Source organism: Staurois parvus, unplaced genomic scaffold (assembly GCF_062004578.1).
Source record: "Staurois parvus isolate SC_StPar_1 unplaced genomic scaffold, SC_StPar_1.0 ptg000562l, whole genome shotgun sequence".
NCBI lineage: Eukaryota > Metazoa > Chordata > Amphibia > Anura > Ranidae > Staurois > Staurois parvus.
Window position 1 is genome coordinate 5927772 of NW_028318358.1, and position 26401 is coordinate 5954172.

At 39.7% G+C, this 26401-nt stretch overlaps 1 protein-coding gene across 1 annotated transcript in view; it reads left to right on the top strand.

Moving 5' to 3' along the window:
- The window catches only part of CBX5 (chromobox 5), a 43562-nt gene extending 17377 nt beyond the window's left edge, over positions 1-26185 (top strand). The window contains exons 3-6 of the mRNA XM_089691417.1: positions 16681-16843; positions 18882-19047; positions 23857-23954; positions 25081-26185. Coding sequence (XP_089547543.1) covers positions 16681-16843; positions 18882-19047; positions 23857-23954; positions 25081-25231 — 578 coding nt within the window. The 3' untranslated portion in view covers positions 25232-26185. The remainder of the gene's footprint in view (positions 1-16680; positions 16844-18881; positions 19048-23856; positions 23955-25080) is intronic.
- Positions 26186-26401: the final 216 nt, after the last annotated feature.

The window sequence follows — 26401 nt, forward strand, 5'->3', positions numbered from 1 at the left end:
GCTGGGCGGCGCTGCTGGGCGGAGCTGCTGGGCGACGCTGCTGGGCGACGCTGCTGGGCGACGCTGCTGGGCGGCGCTGCCGGGCGACGCTGCTGGGCGGCGCTGCCGGGCGACGCTGCTGGGCGGCGCTGCCGGGCGACGCTGCTGGGCGGCGCTGCCGGGCGACGCTGCTGGGCGGCGCTGCCGGGCGACGCTGCTGGGCGGCGCTGCTGGGCGACGCTGACGGGCGGCGCTGCTGGGCGACGCTGCTGGGCGGCGCTGACGGGCGGCGCTGCTGGGCACTGATGGATGACACTGCAAGCAGTTAATCTCACCTCTGGCAGCGTCGGTGTGGTTTCCAACCCAGCAGCTCATTCCCATTCACGCTGAACACGTTGCCCCTGGCCCCGGAGCAGTGTGGGAAGCCTCTTCCTCTCTTCCGCGCCCATCCCCGGGTACATCACCCCTGGTGCCAGAGCCGCATTGGAGCCGTTTCCTCTCGTCCACGCCCACCCTGGCCCCAGAGACATGTGGGAAATGTAGTTTGATGGGGGTCCAGTGTGGACGAGATCTGGATGGCCGGTCCGTGTGCGCTCATCATCCTCTTCTTCCTGGCGTGCCCACTGAGATGGCTCTGTGTGCCAGCTCTGGCACGCGTGCCATAGTTTCGCCATCACTGGCCTAGGCTATAAGAAGATTCCCAATTCCCTGAAATTGAGCTGCAGCAGGGTGGCCAAGACCATACAGCAGATTAACAGGACAGGTTCCACTCAGAACAGGCCTCGCCATAGTCTACCAAAGAAGTTGAGTGCACGTGCTCAGCGTCATATCCAGGGGTTGTCTTTGGGAAATAGACGTATGAGTGCTGCCAGCATTGCCCCAGAGGTTGAAGGGGTGGGGGACAGCCTGTCAGTGCTCAGACCATACGCTGCACACTGCATCAAATTGGTCTGCATGGTTGTCGTCCCAGAAGGAAGCCTCTTCTAAAGATGATGCACAAGAAAGCTGCAAACAGTTTGCTGAAGACAAGCAGACTAAGGACATGGATTACTGGAACCATGTCCTGTGGTCTGATTAGACCAAGATAAACTTATTTGGTTCAGATGGTGTCAAGCGTGTGTGGCAGCAACCAGGCGAGTCTAGCATGGTGGAGGGAGTGTCATGGTCTGGGGCAGCATGATTGCCGGCACTGGGAAGCTACAGTTCATTGAGGGAGCCATGAATGCCAACATGTACGGTGACATACTGAAGCAGAGCATGATCCCCTCCCTTCGGAGACTGGGTCGCAGGGCAGTATTCCAACATAACGACCCCAAACACACCTCCAAGATGACCACTGCCTTGCTAAAGAGGTTGAGGGTAAAGGTGATGGACTGGCCAAGCATGTCTCCAAACCCTATTGAGCATCTGTGGAGCATCCTCAAACATCCACCAGCTCCGTGATGTCGTCATGGAGGAGTGGAAGGGGAATCCAGCGGCAACCTGTGAAGCTCTGGTGAACTCCATCCCCAAGAGGGTTAAGGCAGTGCTGGAAAATAATGTTGGCCATACAAAATATCGACAATTGGGCCCAATTTGGACATTTTCACTTAGGGGTGTACTTACTTTTGTTTTAGGTTTAGACATTAATGGCTGTGTGTTGAGTTATTATGAGGGGACAGCAAATTTACACTGTTATACAAGCTGTACACTCACTACTTTACATTGTAGCAAAGTGTCATTTCTTCAGGGTTGTCACATGAAAAGATATCACATTTTTACAAAAATGTGAGGGGTGAGATACTGTGTGTGTGTGTGTATATATTTGCATGTATGTATATGCATATATGTGTGTGTGTGTGTGTGTGTATACAGTGAAGGAAATAAGTATTTGATCCCCTGTTGATTTTGAATGTTTACTCACAAAGAAATGATCAGTCTAAAAATTTGAATGGTAGGTGTATTGTAACACTGAGAGACAGAATAGCATAATTTGTTAGACATGCATTTCTTTTGAATTTTTTGTTGCTATTCTGTCTCTCAGTGTTACAATACACCTACCATTCAAATTTTTAGACTGATCATTTCTTTGTGAGTGGGCAAACATTCAAAATCAGCAGGGGATCAACTACTTATTTCCTTCGCTGTATATGTGTGTGTGTGTGTATATGTGTGTGTGTGTGTGTGTGTGTATATATATGTATATGTATGTATATATGTATATGTATATATGTATGTATATGTGTATATGTATGTATATATGTATGTATATGTATATGTATGTATATGTATGTATATATATATGTATGTATATATATATGTATGTATATATGTGTATGTATGTATATATGTGTATGTATGTGTATATGTATGTATATATGTGTATGTATGTGTATATGTATGTATGTGTATGTATGTGTATATGTATGTATGTATATATGTGTATGTATGTGTATGTGTATGTATGTGTATATGTATGTATGTATATATGTATGTGTATATGTATGTATGTGTGTATGTATGTGTATATGTATGTATGTGTGTATGTGTGTATGTATGTGTATATGTATGTATGTGTGTATGTATGTGTATATGTATGTATGTGTGTATGTATGTGTATATGTATGTATGTGTGTATGTATGTGTATGTGTATATGTGTGTGTATGTATGTGTGTATGTATGTGTATGTGTATGTATATGTGTATATGTGTGTATATATGTATATGTGTGTGTATATATGTATATGTGTATATGTATGTGTATGTATATGTATGTATATATGTATGTGTGTGTATATGTGTGTGTGTGTATATATGTATGTGTATATGTATGTGTATATGTGTGTATATATATATATATATATATGTGTGTGTGTATGTATATGTGTGTGTATGTATATGTGTGTGTATGTATATGTGTGTGTATGTATATGTGTGTGTATGTATATGTGTGTGTATGTATATGTGTGTGTATGTATATGTGTGTGTATGTATATGTGTGTGTATGTATATGTGTGTGTATGTATATGTGTGTGTATGTATATATGTATATGTATGTATGTATGTATGTATATATGTATATATATATGTATATATATACATACAGTTGTGTTCAAAATAATAGCAGTGTGTTAAAAAAAGTGAATAAAGCTCAAAATCCTTCTAATAGCTTTTATTTCCATACACACAAATGCATTGGGAACACTACACATTCTATTCCAAATCAAAACATGAAGAAAAATATATCAAATTTGTGTTGTTCCTCTACAAAAATAGAAGAAAAGTGAATATTAGACTGTTCAAAAAAATAGCAGTGTTTGTATTCTTCTTTACAAACTCAAACATTCACTATATAAACTGAAAAATGTTTGAAGATTTTGATTTCCTTTGAATCACTTAATGAATATTTAGTTGTATAAGCATTGTTTCTGAGAACTGCTGTACATCTGAGTTGCATGGAGTCAACCAACTTCTAGCACCTGTGAACAGGTATTCCAGCCCAGGATGATTGGACTACATTCCACAGTTCTTCTCTATTTCTTGGTTTTGCCTCAGAAACTGCATTTTTGATGTCACCCCACAAGTTTTCTATTGGATTAAGATCCGGGGATTGGGCTGGCCACTCCATAACGTCAATCTTGTTGGTCTGGAACCAAGATGTTGCACGTTTACTGGTGTGTTTGGGGTTGTTGTCTTGTTGGAACACCCATTTCAAGGGCATTTCCTCTTCAGCATAAGGCAGCATGACCTCTTCAAGTATTCTGATGTATTCAAACTGATCCATGATCCCTGGTATGTGATAAATAGGCCCAACACCGTAGTATGAGAAACATCCCCATATCATGATGCTTGCGCAACCATGCTTCACTGTCTTCACAGTGTACTGTGGCTTGAATTCAGTGTTTGGGGGTCGTCTGACAAACTGTCTCCGGCCACTAGACCCAAAAAGAATAATCTTACTTTCATCAGTCCACAAAATGTTGCACCATTTCTCTTTAGGCCAGTCAATGTGCTCTTTGGCAAATTGTAACCTCTTCAGCACGTCTTTTTTTTCAACAGTGGGACTTTGCGGGGGCTTCTTGCAGATAGCTTGGCTTCACATAGACATCTTCTAATTGTAACAGTACTCACAGGGAACTTTAGACCTTCTTTGATCTTCCTGGAGCTGATTGTTGGCTGAGTCCTTGCCATTTTGGCTATTCTTCTATCCATTCAAATGGTAGTTTTTCGCTTTCTTCCACGTCTTTCAGGTTTTGGTTGCCATTTTAAAGCATTTGCGATCATTTTAGCTGAGCAGCCTATCATTTTCTGCACTTCTTTATATGTTTTCCCCTCTCCAATCAACGTTTTAATCAAGGTACGCTGGTCTTCTGAACAATGTCTGGAACGACCTATTTTCCTCAGAATTTCATAGAGAAATGCACTGTAACCAGCATGTACAACATTTGCTGCCTTCCTTCTTTAAATAAGGGCAATAATTGCCACCTGTTTTACAAAAAATGAATGACCTCACTAATAGAACTCCACACTGCTATTATTTTGAACATGCCCCTTTCAATTAGTGATTCAATTACACAGAATCAGCAGCATGCATGTCATGACTGTTGGGTCTGTTGGATTTCTATTACTCTACTACACCTGCTAGTAAATTATTTGCCATGTAGAAATATCATTTCTACCAAAAACAGTGATTGATCAGGTTAGTGATGTCTGACTGCTATTATTTTGAACACAACTGTGTGTATGTATATATTTTTTATATATATATATATATAAATGAATATATTATATAATTTTTTTTTTTTTTTAATGGGTGTTCCTTCTGGGATACTTCCATAAGATAACCAAGCACTGGTGCAGTTTGCAGAGCCACTGCCCATAGAGTTCATTGGACCCTACATGCAGCAGCCATGGTTTGAGGGGCCTCCTATATGGGCTGTTTTTTTTTTTTTTTTTTTTTTTTTTTTTTTTTAGTTTTGTATGGAGTGTAGATGGATTAGAATCCATGTCAGGTTATTATTTCCCTTTGTGGAACTGTTTGGGAAATTCACCCCCTCTGTTTGTCCTGTTTATAATTATCGTTGAAATTGAAAGTAAAAGAAAATCCCAAATGTTGGGCTGTCCCCAGAACAGTAATAAGAGGGAAATGCTAGTGGACACTAGTTCAGGTGACCTGGAGGGTCCCAAGGGATTCCCTTGTATTGCAAGGGTTTCCTCTCACTTTGTTTTTGCTATGGGACAGGAAGTGAAGGGAAATCTCCCAAGTGGGACACAGATGGGGAAAATAAAAACTGACAGGGATTATAACCTTCCCTTACTCTATTTAAAATGGGAAAAAAAAGTTTTGCCTTTAGTTCCACATTAAACATATAGGTCGCAGTCGGTTAAATAAAAAAATAGAGCATCACCAGTAGTGTATATGTAACTTAAATAAAAGATAGTTTTCTTTTTAAGAACAAAGTTGCACAACTGGTTACAGTTTTGTGGATTGCCTTTAATAAGATAGGGGGGGTTTGGATGAAAGTAAAATTTGTCACATGGTTTTGTGTTTTGGGATACACCTGTATCTTGTATACAGTTCTAATTCTGTTTCTAGACTAGAAATGTGTTGGCATTGTGTTTTTATTTATTTACAAATTGCAGCCACACCTATTGCTGTGTGAATGTAGGCACCTTCCATCTGCTGAAATAGTGGTAGTCCAAAATTCACTACAAAAGCTGGCCATACATGGCTTAGTTTTATCTTTCAATGCGCACAAATTCATGTGGGAATCTGGGATGTGGGAATCTTCTCTGCTGTGCACTGATCATTGGGGTACTCAGGCACTTCCCGAGGGCCCAGGGTCAGTAGGGGGCCCCATGAGATTCCCCTGGTACCTTTCATAGGCTTTTTTTGGTGTGGTTTGAGTGTGGGCGAGGACACGGGCCCCATGATCCCCTATTGCCCGGGGGCCCGATGAGTTGTCAGTCCACCCCTGCTGCTGTGTCATTGTATTCTGACAGTGGGACTTCCTCACCATCAAAATATATCGATCAGGGCTGCAACCAGTTGGCTGCATTTGCTGAATAAAGCAAAATTTTTCAACAAGCCCGTTTTTGAGAAGTCAATTGTTAGATGGACTTCTCATGAACAGGAACAGCCATAGATGAATCTAAATTTTACTGGTCCCCACTGAACCGGACGAATTTTGATCCATCTATGGCAAGCTTTACTGTAGATATAAACCCATTAACTATAATCTCTCATAAGGTTTAACATGTTTATGTAATTTTTTAAAAGTTGCTTTCCATCTTTTTTTTTTTTTTTTTTTTTTTTTTTTTTAGGCTTCATGCACACTGTACTCCTTTGGATGCCTTCTCTCCTTACAGGAGAAAGCTGCTTAAATGCTGCAAAAGCTGAGTTTTTCACAAGCGTTTGTGTGATTGGCATTAATGCATTTTGTTGGTAAAAATATTAATTTATTTGAGCCATTAGAATGCATTAACGTGCCCAGACACTCCTCTCCTTGTGCACGTGATGGGTTATATCGTCCTCTAAATGCTTCTGGGGGCATTTTGAGGCTTGGAAAGAAAATAAAAATTCCAACACCTGTAAAAGTGGTTTTTAGCTGCAGTGTGCATGAGGCCTAAATATGCAGTGCAGGTATAAGTATTACCTGGTTATTGTGCAATGAGAATCCTAATTCAGGCAGGTGAAAGTCTATAAAGTCCACAAACATTACGCAGGAATAGTTAGCAGTTGTCCCCATCACGAAGCTGGTCTGACATGCATTCCCTAGTGCAAGTAGACAAGAAGAGGCTGAAAGGCTGGAGAAGATCGACAACATTGAAAGACTAAAAGGATGAAAAATTTACCAAAGCATCCTCTAAATAAACAAAAAAAAAAAAAAAAAAAAAAAGGTGATTTAATAAACTTGGAAAACTATGTCACTACTTAGGGCTGTTCACAGCAGGTGCAGTTGGATAGCTGTGCTGCAATGCAAGACATTGGAAAAGGACTTGTTCCATATCAGGCCAGTTTACTCCACCAGTGTTAAAAGCAAAGTTCACCTTTAAAATGTATTACTGTGCAGTCAAGACTCCAGCAGTGTAAAAAACATTGTCCAGCTTAGAAAGATGAAGTTTAGTTTACATGCCATACCTGTAGGTTGATCTCTGCTAAGCCTAGCAGATCCACCCTGTCCTGGTATAGAAGCTGGAACTCCTTGTCAATTGAGCGCTTCCTCAGTACCGGAACCAGTTCTCTCCCTTGTTCACAAATCGACGTGCGCTCTCCTCCCATTCAATCATGGTGAATCCGATTTCAGAATTTATTTTAATTTTAGAAATAGGATTTTTTATACTGTGCCAAAAAAGAACAAATTTATATGTTTAAAAACAAAAAGGATATGCGTTTGACCATAAATCTTGAGCTACTTCTTAGGACCACTCGTGTGAAATGGGGCTATCAGGTCTGCCTGACAGTTTTTCAGGTCGACCTGAGCAGAAGCTCCATGTTATTCTATGGGTGGCTGGATGTAAGTGGACTTGTATCTTTTCACCCAATTACCTCAGAGACCGATCAGGCTAAACAAAAAAACAAAAAATGGAAATGGTCTGTGTCCTTTTTACTTTTTTTTTTTTTTTGGGACCAAAACGTGAAGGGTTGGATGTAATCAGACACAATGTTGTTTACATCTAGCCTCCCATAGATCTAACATGGGTCTAAAAATCTCGGGTATTTACATGCAACAAAGAAAAAAGGGGAACACAGGTGTCACAAAAATGAAATCTGTTTTTTAAGCTCTGATTCAGCAGGGGATCTGTTCACAGATCTCCTGCTTATCGAACTGGACACAGCCCGTCTGAGGGAGTCTTTCAAATGCTGTATTTTATTGCAATATACACATACTTTTTACATGTGGTCTGACAGTGGGGTTCCGTACCATGTCACACGGGAAGCAACTTTGAAGATTATACCCAGCCTGTAGCCATGTCAGCAGCACATGGGGAAGCCTTTCCTCCCAATCTGTACCTCCAGTGTAGGCACATTACACCAGAGTATTTGATGAATCAAAGTCCAGCATCCATAGCAACCAATTATGATCAGTATATTTTCACAAATTACTTGCCATTCACCCAGTGCTAGTAAATCAGTTACAGTTAATGTTTTTGGCTATATTTTGTTTCTCACTTTGCAAACGTCATGGAATTCAGCCTATGCTAGCTTCATAAATGTCTCAATATTTTTTTTTCTGTGGGGGGGGGAGAGGTCGTCCACCAAAATATCAACATAACTTGTATGCTGCATGTACTTATTAGCTTATTAGCCAAGTTGCAATAAGTAAATTGATTGTAGTGGGTTCCAGAATCATGATAAGTCTAGAAATGGGCAATTATATCCATTGTGCTTATTGCAACATGTCTGCGCTCCTTGAGATTTAAAACACACAACAGAACAGCCGCAACCAAAAAATGCCAACTTTCATTTAGACATGTGAACCTAGAACCAGACTACAGATCTGTAGCTCTTCTGTGCTCAACAGAGGCTGTATCTGATTTCCTTTCCCTCCCCTCCCCCGCAAGTCTGTGGGGGAGGGGACGCCTGCCTCCCTTTCTCCTATCCATTTTCTAGTCTCCTTTCTAGCCAGATGGAGGTAACACAGATTTAACCCTTTCTGTTGCAGAGAAATGTGCAGTTAAAAAGCCAACTATGGTAAATGAGTCTCCATATTAATGTCAAAATATTTTTGGAAACAAAAGCTTGCACCTGTGGTTTAACTTTGAGGATATGCTGGATTATATTAGCAGGGATAGTAAAGTAATGATATTTAAGTGTGGTCATTTATATCTTTTAATGCTACTTGTATATTTTAACTGGGGTCAGACATCCGTTCTTTCACTTGTAAAATATAATCTGTAAAAGACAAATTTGTGTAGATGTTTTCACGTGTATTGCCAAACCTCAGAATTTGTAGTAGAATACATAAGGTTCTAGTATAATAAATAAAACCTAGCCCAGGTTTCTGATACAATTCTTTGTGTTCAATTCTCATGACTACATGTGGATAAAGAAACTGCAGTATGACTTTTTCCTGTATCATTTCAGCACCAGACAGCTGTCTACATAATGCAGCACAGGGGAGCTCAGAACAGCAGGAGGATTGTTAGTGATAGCATCATATGTGGATGTAAGATGGCTGCTTATTATTGTGTGTGGTCATCTGACTTCAATAAAGGAGAACTCCAGTTAGGAATAAAATGACTACCTATTTTGTCATTAGTGTGTTTTATCCTGATTTATGAGATTTCTACTATGAATGTAATAAAGTGTCCCTTCATGGTAGCAAAGAACAACTTTGACTTTTTTAGGAAATGTTATAACACATTTAAAGCCCACTGCCCCCTGCAGAGTACACCAGCACATTCTCTTTGGTGACCCTTTTGGAAGTGGGTGGGGGTTCATTCAACCTGGAAGAGGACTGGGGCTGGATCACAGAGACTTAAGTCTGAAGGGGAAAGCATCCAAGTACCAAACAAATTATGTTTTTTTAAAGGGTATTACGCTGCAGCTGTTTTTTACAGTTTCAAGTAGAATTCTCATGAAATTTTTGAAATTTTGTTTTCCCCCAAAGGATTGTGCAGCAAAAGCAGAAAATCATGTGAAGCTGTCACCTGAAAATGAGCAGGAGCGTCTTTTCAGGTGACAAGCAGACAATAGGACAGCCTATTCAAGTGAATGGGCTGGCCCTATGCAAAACATACAATATTGTGAAAAACTGGTGCCTTAAGCTGAGCAGTCTGTCACTATTATGAATGAACAATTAGCGCTGCATTTACAATTGTAAAAGATCATTTAGACCTGCGGCTCTGTGTGAAGACTATACTGATGCCCTGTATGTACAAAAGCAGTTGCAGACAGATCACACAGAGCCGCAGCGCGGAGTAATCTGATACTATGAATGAACAGGCAGCGCTGATCCTTCACTCATAGTAGTGACCGACCATTCATCTCTGAAACCACTTTTAAACATACACAGTTTCAGCCGATGGATCACACAGCACTGTACAATGTTTCACTTTTATGGATGAGTGATCTGCAATGTTGGACCAGTGCCCTGTAGGACAGGGCCAGACAGCACTGTTCTTTCATTCATAAAACTGAAAGGTCACTCCAGTGCTGTGTGATCAATCAGCCGGGCTGTGCATGTGTAAAAGCAGCAGCTGATAAACACACGGGTTTATTTGCTAAAGTTGGAGACTGCAAAATCAGGCTCACTTCTGCATAGAAACCAGGTTCTGGTTGTATTGCCAAAGCTTTATTGAACAAGCGGAGGTTAGAAGCTGATTGGTTTTTGTGCAGCAGTGAGCCTGATTTTGCATTTTCCAGCTTTAGTAAATAAACCACACAGTGTCGCAGAATGCATATTTTTTTGTGGATTGCCAGTTCTGGTCTGAGCAGCCCCTGCTGCCAGATACTAGAGCTGTCCGTTACATATCTGTCTCCTTTCTAACAGTGTGGTCAGATGTGGAAGGAAGATGGGGGGCTGTCCAACTTAGAGGGACAAATTTGAAAGGGACCAAGTGCTAAATACACTTCGTTCCCTGGGGAATAAATAAAAATTAAAAAATTTAGACTTCTTTAAGACACAGAATTTCTAATTTCAAAGACCAGAATCCCTTACAAATGCTAATTCACACTAGATAATTGTATCAATCCATATTTATTTTAATATTGTACTCAACCATCTACTCCTGTGATTTGCTTATCCTCTTGTTTATACACTATCTTTAAGCTCATGAAGAAGACATTTGGGAACAGTAAGTGAAATGCGGCACGTTTCCAAACTACTGGGGTTAGACGAAAAAATGGAAACACTACATAATTTGCAAGTGTGAAAGTGACTACATGTTTCACGTTAAAAGCAAGTAATGTAACATTATTTTGCTTCCGCTGTGTGATGAGACACCTAGCTAACAGGTAGGAAGCCTCACTTTCATCATTCACTGCGTGCGCTGCTATTAATACGGAGTCGTGTCAGAGCTTCAAAGAGGGAAAATTGTTGGTGCTCGCTTAGCTGGTGCCTCTCTAACTGAAGTAGCCAATTTATTTACTGTGTCACACAGTACAATATCAAAGGTTATGATGGAATATCTAGGAAAAAGTCATCTGATGGTCAACTGACCGAAAGAGACAAAAGGACATTGCGCAGGATTGTGACCCACAATAAGAAAACAACTGCTGCAAAAGTGAAGACTGAGATTGCTTTCTGCAATTGCTTTTGCAGCAGCAGTTTTCTTATTCTGGGTCACAATCCTGCGCAGTGTCTTTTTGTCTCCTTCGGTCAGTTGACCATGTCGACTTCGCTTATCAGACGCTTTCCCAGAAACTATGCCATCATAACCTTTGATACTGTACCCCATGACACAGAAGATAAAGTGGCAACTTAATGGTCAACTGACCGAAAGAGACAAAAACTCAGGATTGCGACCTGGAATAAGAAAACAACTGCTGCAAATGCAGAGATCAGTCTGTCTCAGGGTGGATTTGATTTAAATCACTAGTTCGTAAGGCTTGATTTAAATCCTAGTTTTCTACATAAAGACTAATTCTTGCTGGTATAACTTTAATATGCAAGTAGATGAAGATTTTTAGAATAACAACTTTTCATATTAGTTTTTTTATCCCCAGTTTAATAGGTTAATCATTCATATTTGGACAACTTTTCTGTTGTACTTAGGAAGGAGAAAAATAATCATTACCTTAATAACAATTTAAATAGATTTATTCAACTGAAACAATAACATTACAGCATATGTTCTTTGCTTAAACAAACATCCATGTTTGTTAACTAATTTGGCTAAACAAAATATATATATTTTAAGAAACAGACTGTCAGCCCCTTCCTCCTCACACTTCGTTTCACTTTCTTCTTGTGCAGATCTATTCCACTCCAAACAATCAGAAAAATATTGTTTTTATTCTATTCACTGAACGTCTTGAAATTTAGCACTGAAGGGGTTGATTCTGTATTCATAGGTTGGTAGAAGTTAGGATTAAGGTCTTTTTCCTAACTCTGTTCATGTTATAACATTTTTGCTGTGAAGAAGAGGCATGTGATCTCCGCTGAGTCACATTCAGTTTTGAGAACTGAAAAAGTAAACCAAGCATCTGTGATAATATCTTGTAGGCAGAGAAACTGCCTAATAATCTTACAAAAACCTCTGGAAGAACATGACATTGTGAATGGATTCATGGAATTTATTTACCAAAAAAATTAAACATATACAGCCTTATTCTACATAATTAAAAAATTAATCTTTATTTCATGAAGGAATAACCTTTGGATGGTAATATATTTTCCTCAAAAAGCATGTTATTTAAAAAAATCTGATTTAAATAAAAATCCAATTTAAATTTAAAAAATCCGATTTATTTATTTTTTAAATCATTGATTTTTATCCACCCTGGTCTATCTTCACTTTTGCAGCAGTTGTTTTCATATTCCGGGTCACAATCCTGCACAGTGTCCTTTTTGTCTCGGTCAGTTGACCATCAGATGACGTTTTACTGGATATTCCATCATTACCTTTGATACTGTACTGCGTGAGACAGCAAATAAATTGGCTACGTCAGTCACAGAGGCACCAGCTAAGCAAGCACCAACAATTTGTCCTCTTTGAAGCTCAGTAAGCTCTGACAAGACTCCGTAATACTAGCAGTACACGCAGTGAATCGTCCCGTTCACACATGCAGATCATGTAGTGTTTCCATTTTTTTGTCTAAACCCTGTATAATTTGAGTACAAAATTCTTATGCATTGACATTTAGTAGTCCACATAGCACATGCATTTCTGACGCACCCATGATGTGATAGTGATAGGCTAATTTGAGCAGCTTATTCAATAAGAACACAAAGGTAAAAACTCTTGGTATACGTGTCAGTGAATTTCATGTTTTCCTAGGCCTTTTCCCAAAGTTCTCTCCTATATATGTGGTCAGATTTCAGAGTTATGCTCACAATAGGTTTGTAGGAGGTCAATATTGATACACTTTATAAGAATTCTATGAAGAAAGTGTACAGTGCAGTTTTTTTGCAGCTTTCCACTATTTTTTTTTTTTTTAAATGTCACTTACATGCAGCACTTTTCAGTGCAGGTAAATGATTAACAGAATGGAGAATTCTATATGTATGAGTATTTGTGTGCATAAGCTTCTCCCACAACTACCTGCTTATGGAGCACCCCTTAATTTTAGCATCTGCTTTGCCAGGCTTTACTGTTATGGCAGAACGGTGGGACATTGTGATCAGCCCAGACACCACCCACCAGTTGCCACTTGGTGCCCCTGTCCCCTTCCCTGGCATTCTTATTGGTCCTTGACTATATTTGGCTGCCACAGTATCCAATAGGAATTTACAGAAGGAAAGGAAGGACAGAAATTGCATGCCATAATGGTACCAGCTTTGTGGGGACAGCATTTTGACGGCTGCTGCAGGTATGTGCCCTCTGTGGGCCTGTATTAAAAAAATGCTTTCAGGTAATAAACAACTAAGTTGCTTTAAGTCAGGCATTTTGATACCCATCAACCAGCCAATCAGGCAGTACCCAATGTGCATTTAAAAAGTTTTTTATATTGTGAGTGCACATCAGTCTTGTTTGCAAGCGCTACTCGTTCACATATAAGATTTCTGAAGTTTCATTGTTTTTTTACATAAATGATCCAACATTTTATATCTACGTGTTTTATTGGTTTGAAAATATCTCAATTGTCCAACTGCTGCTCTTGCTGGACAGTGTGGTCTGTTAATGGAAGCTGAAAATCAAACTTACTGGCAGGATCACCACATGAAAATATAGGAGGAAAAAAACCTTAAAAGAGAAAAATGGGCAAATTGTTTTTGGCGATACTTGTGGGTCACAAGAATGCACTCCTGGGACCCAGTCAGCTGATAGCTTGTTTGTTGCTTGCTCTCAGCTGACATGGCAAATCCACTCCAGGTTCTGGAATGATCCTGACCACATTGTCGGGATCCACCCAGCTGCTCGATTAACAGCGTGTAGCTGAGAGCCAAAGACAGCTGCACCTGCCCCCTCTCCAGCTCTCAGCTCTGAGCTGACCAATGACTGAGTGATCAGCAGTCATGTGATCACACAGTTCATGATCTTAGAGCTGATGTGGGACAGCTGCAGCAGGGAGATTTTTTATTTTTTTTTAATGTCCCAAATCTCTCCTATCCTCTTAGTATGACCATCACATTAGGTATTGGTAAGATGCCATATGTTACGTTTTTTGCTTTTGGGTTTACAGCTCTGTCCAGATGTGGTCATTAAAGTGATATTAAAGGTTCAGATTTTGTTTTTGTAAAAATAACATACATGTCATACTTGCCCATGCCTGGCTCCTCCCCATTGACCAGTGCTCCCAATAGCAAACCGCTTGCTATAGGGACACTGGTGTGTGCGCTCTCTTGAGCCCGGCTTTATGCATCCACAATACCACATTAGCACAGTGTGTAGGTCTATATTACTACTTTGCTCATGTTGCTGCACTCCAACAATCCATAGATAACTGTTCTGGATGTTTAGTGTGAAATAATCACTTTAGCTTTCTTCATTCTTCTTTCCCGAATTACAATGTAGGTAGCCCATAGAAAAATGTGGGATATAAACTTCATTGTATCCAGAAAAATGTGTAAAATTCCACTTCGCCTGTGACTGGGAAAGAGGGAGCAATATAGTGCTTACAAAAGCCATTATACACAAATGCTGTTAGGATATAAAGAGTAGCATCAGCCACAAAAGGCAAGTTTTTGGACAACCTCCCTGACTGAAACTCGATTATTTATTTATATATATATATATATATATATATTAGTATTTAAACCACCAGCGCTACTCAAAATAAAGATAAATATAAAGATCAGGAAGCTGCTATCACTTGGCTATATACCTGAATAAGTTGCAAACATATAAAAGAAAATGGTGTTGCGTTTCCTTACACAGTGCCTAAATACACTTATATACCATAATTAGTGCATAAATATAAATCTTAAATTCTAACAAAGAAATATACACATCAAAAAAGGACAATATTGTGATAATATGCAAAAAAATATATATAAATGTGTAAATGAGAAATAGACATCACACACTGGAGAAAATAGTGAGACAATCTACATGCATCCCTTATACAGGGAAAAAGTGACATAAATCACAAATAAGCACAGTGAAAATGGTATAAAATATACCTGAAACAGGGCCGTGACCAGAAGACTCAAAACACACAAAGTCCTTCCGCATAAATGTGTTACAAAATGTTTTCAGTGACCAAAATAAACAATATATGACTCGTGATCAAATCCCTAATTGGGACTTATTTGTGTGAACACAAATACATAAACAGTGTCAAAACAATATATCACAATGTGCTGCAAAAAACAAAAAAAAAACCCTACTAGCCACGTAATGCCACAAATATTGTGCCACTAAATAATATATTAATGATGAGCAACAAATGTCCCCATGTGAACTCTTCAAAGTGGAAAAAATTCCACGGTGATATAGGTGAAAAAATTTGGGATCTGTCAAAGGCTGGATTGCCCTCTCACCTCCATACAGCAACCCCCAAAGGGCCAATAAGCCTCCACACTATAAGGTACAGCAATACGGCCAATCGGCATAAACAAATGCGGATTAGCAGTAGTGGTGGTATCCCCCTTATAGAACAATAGGTATGACCAATCCTGATATCCAAACTTCTTTTAGGCAGGATGATAAAATCAGCCAACTCACATATATATTGGAAAGAAGAAAAGAAATCCTCCTATAGTGTAATACTGTATGTTTATTTTAAAAGTCATAAACCAGCAAATTGCTCATGTACATTTCCATTGATAAAAACAAGCTTACAAAGCCTCATGTGTAAAATGCTGGGTGTACCAAGATGGCGCTTACGCTGGAAGTGACGTCACCACGTCTCCGTAATCGTCCGCGTTGTGTCACGTATCACGTGACTTCCTCAGGACTGAAACTCTCTAAAATATATATATATATATATATATATATATATGATTTTTATGTAGATGATTGCATTTGAGTTCTATAAATCTAATTAAAAGTTTGTATTTTTAAAAGGTACTTTGTTTTCAGGTTTGTACTACAATGCAGTATTCGCCCTGTCTAGAAAACAACAAAAAAATTGGCTATGCCGCACCAACAAGTAAATCTAAATAATATGTGGCACACAAACCTACACCATGTATACACACTTGCCTTTCTTCTGGGCAAGGCCCAACCTGTAGTCTTGAATTAGTATACAGACATACATGTACATCCGATATACTGTACATGTACTGAAGGTAGCAAATCATTGCAGTATTTCAGGAGATCACAAAGGAATCCAATCATGGTTGCCAGACCTTTAAAACGACTTCCTGCAGGCTCAATGTCGGCATGTTATCAAATACTTAGGACGTTCCATGTTCATGTGGCAAAATACTTGAGTAAGGAGGTTAACATTTTCCCCATTTAAGAGCTCACCTCACTGCAGATAATTTCCAGCCCCCAGTTAGTTTAGGTAACCGTCTATTAAAGCTTTTGTTCTTTGGTTTTGTAAAAGGTTTCCTTTTGATATTTTTCTTCCTGCAACTGATTACAGTATAACCGTAATATACTATTCATGTACTTTCCGTGTAAGTCATGACAGTGTTGGTCATTTTCACTGATGTGATTTTTTTGCAGCGGTGAGGCCGAATAGGAGCGGTACAGTGGGCAAAAAGAGCAAGAAGGTATCTGATGAATCCTCTTCCTCAGAGGAAGAAGAATATGTGGTAGAGAAAGTACTTGATCGCAGAATGGTGAAAGGACAAGTGGAATACCTACTTAAATGGAAAGGCTTTTCTGAGTAAGTAAGCTTTATCAGTTCAGTGTTGTTATCTCCAGTAGGACTTTTTATTGTATTTTAGTTATAGGCTTGGTAATACTGACCTTTTCTACTTACCCAGAAATTTTTTTTAATACAATAGTATGGTATATATTTCATTGAAGTACCAATGGCTCTCACTACTGTCTCAGTCAATGTGGAGGGAGAGTCCTTGGACAGCCGAAGCTCTCTTGCACATCACTGGATTGCCATGGGGCTCAGGAAAATATTTAGGGGGGCTGCTGCACACAGAACATTTTTTACCTTCATACATAAAATGCATGAAAGTAAAAAACCATTAGCCTTTACAACCACCTTGAAGCAGAGTTCCACCTGAAAAAATAAAAAACAAAAGTCAGCAGCTACAAAAACTAGCTGCTGCCTTTTAAAATACAGACACTTACCTGTCCCTCGGTCCAGTGGTGTCCTCATTACGGCTGGCTTCACGGGCTGTCTTCTCTTCCTGGCACCGGCATCTTCAGTGTGGGCACCCGGCTGTGACAGCTTGCAGCTTCACAGCCGGGTGCCCACTGCGCATGTGTGGGAAGCATTGCACTTTGTGAATGGCCCCGTAGTCTTCTGGGACCTGTCACGTGTCCCACAAGACTACGGGGAGGGGACAATTTCTGCTTTTGATTGCCTAGGCAATCGCAGGGGAAGTGAGTGCGGCTGCCAATCCTTAATGGGGAGTGGGTGACAAAGGCTTAAAGCGGAATTTCCCCTTTTGGGTGGAGCTCCGCTTTAACTAAACATACAAGCAGTTTACTTTAAAGCTGAACATATAAGTGAAAACATTGAGGTAAAGTAAATCTCCATATTGGGGGTGCAACAATAAAGGGTTCAGTCACAGCAGTGCACAGGTCTGTACACTGACAGTTCAGCATATTTCTGCACCCACTGTTTGGCTGCAGCTGTGTGCACATCAGAGCGGTCACGTGCCTACAAGATGGATAAGCTGCTCTGGAATTAGATAGTTTGCAGTTGTACACAAATACCAGGTGCAGAAAAACCCTGAATTCTATTAGTGTGCAACCCTCAGGGCCTGTATGAATGAGCCCTAAAGGTATCGTGATACCTATAAAAAAAAAATTATAGGTACCGGTGTTTCTATTGGCAACATGTATTTCTATGTCCTTTTCCAGGTAACACTAGTCACCAGAACAGTGAAAGAGATATCGGTAAATACTGCTAAGTAGTCCATACCCCTGCAACATTTCAGCTATATTTTTTATATTCCTACACATTTAAAGTGTATGTAAAGACAAAAAAATGCAGTACATCTCTGCAATACCTGCACATTTTCCCATGTTCTGTCCCTTTTTAAAGACCATCCAAGTACCGGAAAATACCCATTGCCCTGTACTCAGCTCCCAAGTCCTGTTGTGGGTTAATAACACTACAACCCATAAAAATGCTGCATGTTGTCAAACCAGCTCTGTGTCATTTGCTAAACTACTCAACCACTCATCCTATCAGATCTCAGCAACATAAACGATAACCAGTCTGTAGTCCAAGTGAGAACTAGGAGGGCTATTTGAGATAGCACATAAAATGTGCAGAGAACACAGTACAACTCAGAATGTCTCTCTTAGAGAAGTGTGTGTGTGTCTGTGTGTTTTTCCTTTTGCACTTCTACAGCTGGAAGTCTTTTGTTATACTTGAATGGAGCATATAAGAGAAGTTCATTTTTAGGGTTTACATGCAATTTAAATGTTCCAAAATGTGTAGACAAAATAAAATTAATATTTTCTATGTAGGCTGATGTTTTCAGTTTTCTTTCAAAGTAAAGTGACAGTTGAAGGTTGAAGTTTAGATTGAGCAATTCTGAGCATTTTGTCTAATTCTTGAAAGGCCGAAAAGATTGTTAGCCAGTTGTGGTAAATGTATATTATGGCACTGGTGTATTTGGAGACTAGTTCATGGTGCATTTTTTTCCCAGCCCTCAAGTCATCTTTTATTGATATTGCCTTATAAAAATGTTACTATAAAGACATTTAACATTTTTGTACTCTTGTTTAAGAGAGCACAATACATGGGAGCCAGAGGGGAATCTGGATTGTCCTGAGTTGATTTCTGAGTTCATGAAAAAATACAAAAAACCCAAAGAGGGAGAACCCAAACCCAAGACAGAAACCACCAAAAGAAAAGCTGGGAATGAAGAAATTAAGGCCAAAAAAAGGAGAGAGGTAAGGCTAACCTCTTTCAGTAGCCACAGATTCTATTCCCATGCCAAAGGATGCTTCCCTAAGTATTTTTCCAGTGTCTGCACCCTTTGCATCTGTGTTGGGGGGTCTGTGATGTGATGGGGGCTTTCACATGAAAGGGGGCTTTTGATGTTAAGTTATTTTTATAATTTTCTCCCATACTTTAAAAGCCCTCACTTTACTCCACCAACCTGAACAACCTAAGTCCCATCTCCTTGCTCCAGTTTACCTCTAAACACTTAGTCTACAATCATCTGAGTTCCTACCTCACTGTCAACAACCTTCTTGATCCATTACAGTCTGGCTTTCGCTTATTACACTCCACTGAAACTGCCCTACTAAAACTCACTAATGATTTACTAACTGCTAAAACCAATGGCCACTACTCCATACTCTTACTACTAGCCCTCTCTGCGGCCTTTGACACTGTTCACCATCTCTTGCTCCTCAAAAAACTCAACTCTGTTGGCATTCGAGACTCTGCTCTCTCCTGGTTCACCTCCTACCCATCACAACGCTCCTTCAGCGTTGCCTAGAACTCTGTCTTCTCCTCTCCGCTTCCTCTTTTTGTAGGAGTTCCCCAAGGTTCTGTCCTTGGACCTGTTCTTTTCTCCACCCTACACATCTTCCCTTGGTCACTTGATAAACTCCCATGGCTTCCAGTAGCATCTCTATGCTAATGTCAGCATGTATGTCACACCACTTCCCTAAACTCAATCTTTCTAAAACTGAGCTCATGATATTCAAGATCGATAAAACCATCAGTTTCTCCCCCCATGCCAGGGAGCTAGTTGTGATCATGGACTCTGGATTTGAGGCTGAAAGGATAGGTCAATCACTGTCCAAATCGTGTAGATTTCACCTCCATAACATCTCCATAATATGCCCTTTTTTAACCAGTGAAACCACCAAGCAACTTATTCTCTCCCTGGTTATCTCTAGCCTTGACTATTGTAACGCCCTCCTCATTGACCTACCTAATCACAGGCTATCCCTTCTGCAGTCTATCATGAATGCTGCTGCCAGATTCATCCACTTTACCAACTATTCTATGTCCCCCACCCCTCTCTGCCAATCTCTCAATGGGCTTCCCATTGCCCAATGAATAAAATTTTAAAAATTAGCAATTGCACATAAAGCCATTTACAACTCTGCCCCAAACTACATAACCAATCTTGTCTCTAAATATTACCCAAACCATCTTCTCTGCTCCTCCCAAGACCTCCTACTCTCAGGCTCCCTTGTCTCCTTCTCTCTTGCTTGTCTCTAAGACTTCTCCAGAGCCTCTTCCATCCTCTGGAACTCTTTACCCCAATCTATCACCTACTCTGTCCACTTTTAGGCGATCCCTGAAAACCTATCTTGTCAGGGAAGCCTATCCTGCCTTCAGCTAATAACCAATTCCTCTATTTCTCCCATCAGTTCATCCCCCACAGTTATTACCTTTTTTTCCACAAGCCCCTCCATATTAGATTGTAAGCTCCCAGGAGCAGGGCCCTCCTAACCCTCTTGTATTGAATTGTATCATTACTGTATTGTCTCCCTTCATATTGTAAAGTGCTGAGCAAACTGTTAATGCTATATAAATCCTGTATAATAATAATCAAGGTGGTCATGTGCATGGTCCCCAGTCTCTTGTTTACCTTGCTTGTAAGAAGCATCTTCTATGCGTGCCTTTTGATGGTAAAATCAGTAAGGAGAATTCCATTATAAATTCATCAGGAGAGTCACTGGGGGAACAGTGTTGCTACCCAGAAGAAAAAGTCTTACTACTGCTCAGAGAAAGGGATCATTTTGCTCCCCCCAGGCATCAACCTCAAAACCAAGGCTTGGCACTCCCTTTTGTTGTAAGTGCTGGATTTCTAAGTCCACCAAGCTTGCCCAGAAGCCCTTCTCACAGTCAAGAGGTGTCCTTAGTCTGCAGACTAGGGAGACGTCTGTGGACGTTTACACAAGTATGAATACTATCTGTCATTTCAAAGGGATACAAAATACAGTTTCTACCTTTGTCAGTCCTCACTTTTTACATTCAATCCGTCTGCTTCAAACTAAAGAAGAGTAGATTTAATGACTTCCTTGCCCCTTCAGGTACAAGCAGTGGCTGTACCACTTCCTTAAGAAGAATGGTTTCAAGGTTTCTGTTCAAATCTATTCACAGCCCCTAAACCAGAGAGGCATGTCTGCCCAATACTGAACTTAAAATCACTAACCGATTTCTTCATGTACCTAAATTCTAGATTGAATCAACAAGTGCTTTCCTTGTGTTTATCTGACAAGGGGAATTAAGTCATAAGTAGACATACAAGATGCCTCTCTGCTCATCCCCACTTCCCCTCACATCAAAGCTTTCTTGGTTTTGCTGTGGAAGAGCAATACTTCCAATTTGTAGCACTAACATTGGAGCTTTCCTCTGCAAGTGTTCACCAAAGTGCTTGCCTCACTTCTTGCTTTTGTGGATCCAGGGCATTTTAGATTTTTTTCATTTGACAGCCTAGCTCGTGAGGGGAACATCCTAAGTGCCAGAGGGTGTTCAGAGAGGGTAATTTGTGCCAAAGTCTGGAAAATGCGGTTGACCAAGTGCTTGGCTCAAAGTACATTAACACACCGGGTACACACAAAAAGGTTGTTTTTTTTTTTTGTTTTTTTTTTTTCAATGCAGGGGGCTGAACAGAAAAAAACCCTACAAATCACAGTATTAACACATCCAAGGTTAGTGCGGCCATCTCCCCACTGAGCTATTGTGTTTTGACAGGGATTCTGCCCATGCTGGTTTTCCAGCATGCTCATTCGACACGACACGACCAGCTTCTGTCAGATGAGAGTCTGTACACACGGGCTGAAATCAGTTGGTTCCTGCCAAACCGACCGTTTTTGGCCCATGTGTACTCGGCTAAAGAGCACAGATTTCTGTTAATTCTGTGTTTAGTTACAAAATTCTCTGAAGATTTGCTGTAAAAAAGTGACTAGTAAGAGAACAGAGTACTCTCATTGCTTCAAAGATTGTAGCCCTTATCGGACCTCTTAAAAGTATAAGGAGATTACCACTACCCCTTTTTGAAGCAATTCTGAAAACCTAAGAAGTTCTTGATATTAGGTTGTCTCTTAGTTACATCAATGAGGAGAACAGGAAATGTACAAACACTATCCTTTAAAGAACCACATTTGACAGTTATTTCAAATAGTGGTTCTATGGCCATATCCAAGTACTCCCCTAAGGGAGTCCATAGACGAGTCAAAAACTGAAAGTTCTTTAGATCTAAAAATGAAAATAGCTCATACGTTTGTGTCAACAATTCCTTTGTTTTTCTAAAAGAAAAACCTAGCATGTTGGATCAGGTGCTTTTGATGTTGGCACAAAAATCACGTGTCGCAGCTGGGCACACTAATGATGCAAAAAGCAAACGAATCGACACAAATTTCATTTGTCTGGCTCAGCGATCCTCTTGGTATGTCCAGCCACGACTGTTTCTTTTAGTCCCACGTAGAAGATTGTTTAGTGTTGGTTTTTAATGTAACTATTTTATATTCATTCAATACTACACTATACATGATCCTCTGGGCTCCGTGTGGTGAGCGTTTTCCTTTAGGCTCCTAGTCGTGCCATCAGCGGTATTGAGGAGTGAGAGACGGAGGTTCCCTATTTGTTGAACTACGGCTATTGATCAGTTGGCTTTCTGGTGAGTACATGGAGGTGGAGGACCTTGCACAGGAGAGGAGCACTGTTTTGGATTCGGCACTTTTTTGAAATTATTTCACTGGAGATTTCTATAGGACTGTTATCAAAGGGATTTTGTTATATCACTGCACTTGGCAATTTAATGAGCACTATTTGTATATTTAAATTGATTTTATCATTTTATTTATTTATTTTGGTAAGCATTTATTTGTTTGTACATTCTTGATATACGTTTTATGCGCTGCACTGTTCTGTTTTATTGACCAAGAAATGTATTACACCTGCAAAAAAACAATTATTGATTTGAATAGTTTTTTAATCAAAGGTCAGTCCCTCAAAGCCCCTTTCATACAGCCATTCTGATCCTGTCTGTTTTTCAGGCAAACCTGATCAGAAGGTCTATGCAGCCCCATAGATAGATAGGCATATGTAAATGAACTGCACAGTGAATAAATAGATAGAAGTCTCTACATAGAGGCATCTACTCATTCACAAATTGAAGCACAGTAAACACTGTTTACTATGATTCTTTCAGAAACTGAAACTTAGTAAACAAAGTTTACTATGCTCCAGTGATGAATGAACACAGAAGCAATCGTTACCGGTCGATGACTGTGTTCATTCAGGAAAGGAAGAGGGCTGGTAAAGTCTTGTTTACCCCACCCCAGGGGGGTTGGAGCAGAACTCTGATCAGCAGATTTTTGAGGCTACTGAGCAGTTCTGCTATAAGTTCATGATCACTGAAGTGACCATGAGCTTATGGCAGAAAGAGGAATGGCAGGTCCTTACAGCGTACGGACCTAGCCAGCTGGAAGTGGTGCTGTAGATCCGTATGCTGTACAGACCTGGCAGCAAAAGGGTTAAAGGTGTAATTATTATTTTTTTCTTTTAAGCTTGCATTATTTAGTCAATTTGTATTTCAATTAGGTAATTTTTCTGTCATTTTCAGTGTTTTTTTTATTTCCTTTTTACATTGTGATAACTTTACATGGTTTACATGAACACATTGTTTAGACCTGATACTATGTCATTTTGTATCTCTAATGTAGAAAAATGTTTTTATGGTGAGCAGGCATTGTATTTTAAGAGTGAAGAGTTTTTTCTGTTTTGCCTAGAGCAATGATATTGCCCGTGGTTTTGAAAGGGGTCTTGAGCCTGAGAAGATCATTGGTGCTACAGATTCTTGTGGAGAGCTTATGTTTCTCATGAAATGGTAGGTACCCGTTTATATTTACTTCACTCAATGTTACTTTATGGTTTAGCGAGAAGTTAAGATAGAAAGGTAGTATGACTGAGATGCACAAGTACTGTAAGTCCAAACTAGTCTGAGCAGATTGGGAAAAATAATGAATTGTAGCAAACGAAGGTTAGATCTTGCTCTTCCTCCGCTATAAGGAACCATTCTAAAGCATATTTAAAAAGGTTAATGGTCATGGGAGTGTTTTAAAATGTCCACTTGCTTAGGCCAGCCATAGACGAGTTGAAAACTGAATGTTCTGCCGAAACAAAAATGGTGCATATGAATGTGCTATCATTTGTTTCATTTTTCTAAACAAAATCCAGCATGTTGGATCAGGCACTTTCAACTGCAACAAGAAAATCACATGTTGCAGCTGGCGCACTAATAATGGGAAAAAATTAAAAAAAACACCCAAGAATTTTTGGCTTTTGACTTATCTGTGCCCTGCTTTACAGTGTTTAAATGACATGATGTCAGTCAGCGGATTGGTGATATGTGGAAAGATTTGGGTATCCTAGGATTAAAAGAAAAACTAAGTCTAGGTTCACACCTATGCAGGTTGCGTTTTGGGTTTTTGTCACGTTTTTCATTTGCTTTGCGTTTTTTTTTTTTCTAGGCAGATTTTAAACCCAAAACACGGCAAAAATGCAATACATGCTTTTCTGCAGCGTTCCCATTGAAGTCTGTAGAACAAAAAACGCAACATTTTGCATTCACAAAAAGTCCCTGACCCTTTCCATAAAACTCACCGGGTGAAAACTCAGATGTGAACCTGTCCCATAGGAAATCATGTTAAAAAGACTGTACTGCATTTCTGCAAAACGCTGCTGAAAACGCTTAGGTGTGAACTTAGGGTAAACAAGATAGTACAGAGAGTTTCTTGTCAGTTCAGCTGCAACTGGCTAATCATATGTGTTTCTAGAAGAACTGAGTAACTAAATGAATTATTACAGTTGGAAGCTGGAATAATAAAAGTTGGATACCCAGGAAATGTGTATATGTACTCCCATGGTCATTTTGTACCTAGTAAACTAAGGATTTTATTATATGGTAAATGTTATGTTAATACTGCATCAGTAACACAAGTTTTCTTCCATAGGAAAGATTCTGATGAAGCTGATCTGGTGCTAGCAAAAGAAGCCAATGTGAAATGTCCACAAATAGTTATTGCATTTTATGAGGAGAGATTGACGTGGCATGCCTATCCAGAGGATACAGAAAGCAAAGAAAAGGAAGCTGTGAAAAGCTAAAATCTTTTTATATCTGTATATAATATACCTCCCCTCATTAATACACACATACCATCACCCCACACATCTTCTCTGTTTTGATCCAAACATTGTCAAGATGGGGAGGGTTTTTTTTTTTTTTTACTTTTCCATATAACTCTTTTGCCCAGAATCACTCCAGTGGTGACATTTGCACAAAATCTGATTGCCATGAATACCAAGAGATTAACAGCCATGGCATGTTCACCACTCTGGGAAGGATGCATTGTAGACATTGTGTGCTGCTACACTTTCTCCAGTTTTTAAATGAACATGAGAAATATCTACAAGGGTGGGTTAAGAGTTGATAGTGAATGGTTACATGTGTTCAGTGTCTGGTCAGTTCTTTCTGGATCAGATGTGAAAACCTCCCTCTGTTACCACTGATCAGTTGTGTACTGTGAAGGGAACCTTGCTGCTTGCTTGCATTCTCGGATGCTTGCTCTCTGAGGGAGAGGACTGTTTTTATTGTTTGAATTATTTTTAAATATCTCTGTACTCTTATGTAGGGTCCTTGCATTCACATATTTTATAACCGAATATATTTGCTGAAAACAGTTGCAAATAGCCGTGCCCCTCAGAGGGAAACTTTTGTATATACATATCCATAGTGTCAGCGACAAGCACTTTGAGAAAAATGCAGCGTGTTTGCAGGTCCCATCTCCTGCACCAGGAAGAAGACCTCAAATGTGGAGTGACTTTGTGGCTTTTGTATGTGTGCTTCATTCCGTGTGCCATATATTGTGACTGGATATCATGCCTTTAACAGTCTTGTGTTTTGGGAGAAAACAATGCCACAGAGTATTGACTTCCATGTAGATGTAATGATATTTATTAGGCTTTTTATGGATATAATTCCACTCTCATAACCTGCAACACTTTGTTTTTTAATACGGTTTTAAAGTATTCATGGAAATATAAAGTATATTTCCTTCATGTTGCAAAAAATGTAAATTTATGTGTTACAAGTAAGGTTTTAAAATGTGTACCAAAAGTGTCACAAATGCTCCATTATCTATTGTAGCTGCTGTGGAAGCAAGACAGGTTCACGATCATGGTATTTATGTAGCATATATGAACATGAATACATGTTTTATCAACATGATATAAAATGTAAGCTATAGTATGAAACCAACCTCCCTAAACAGGTTA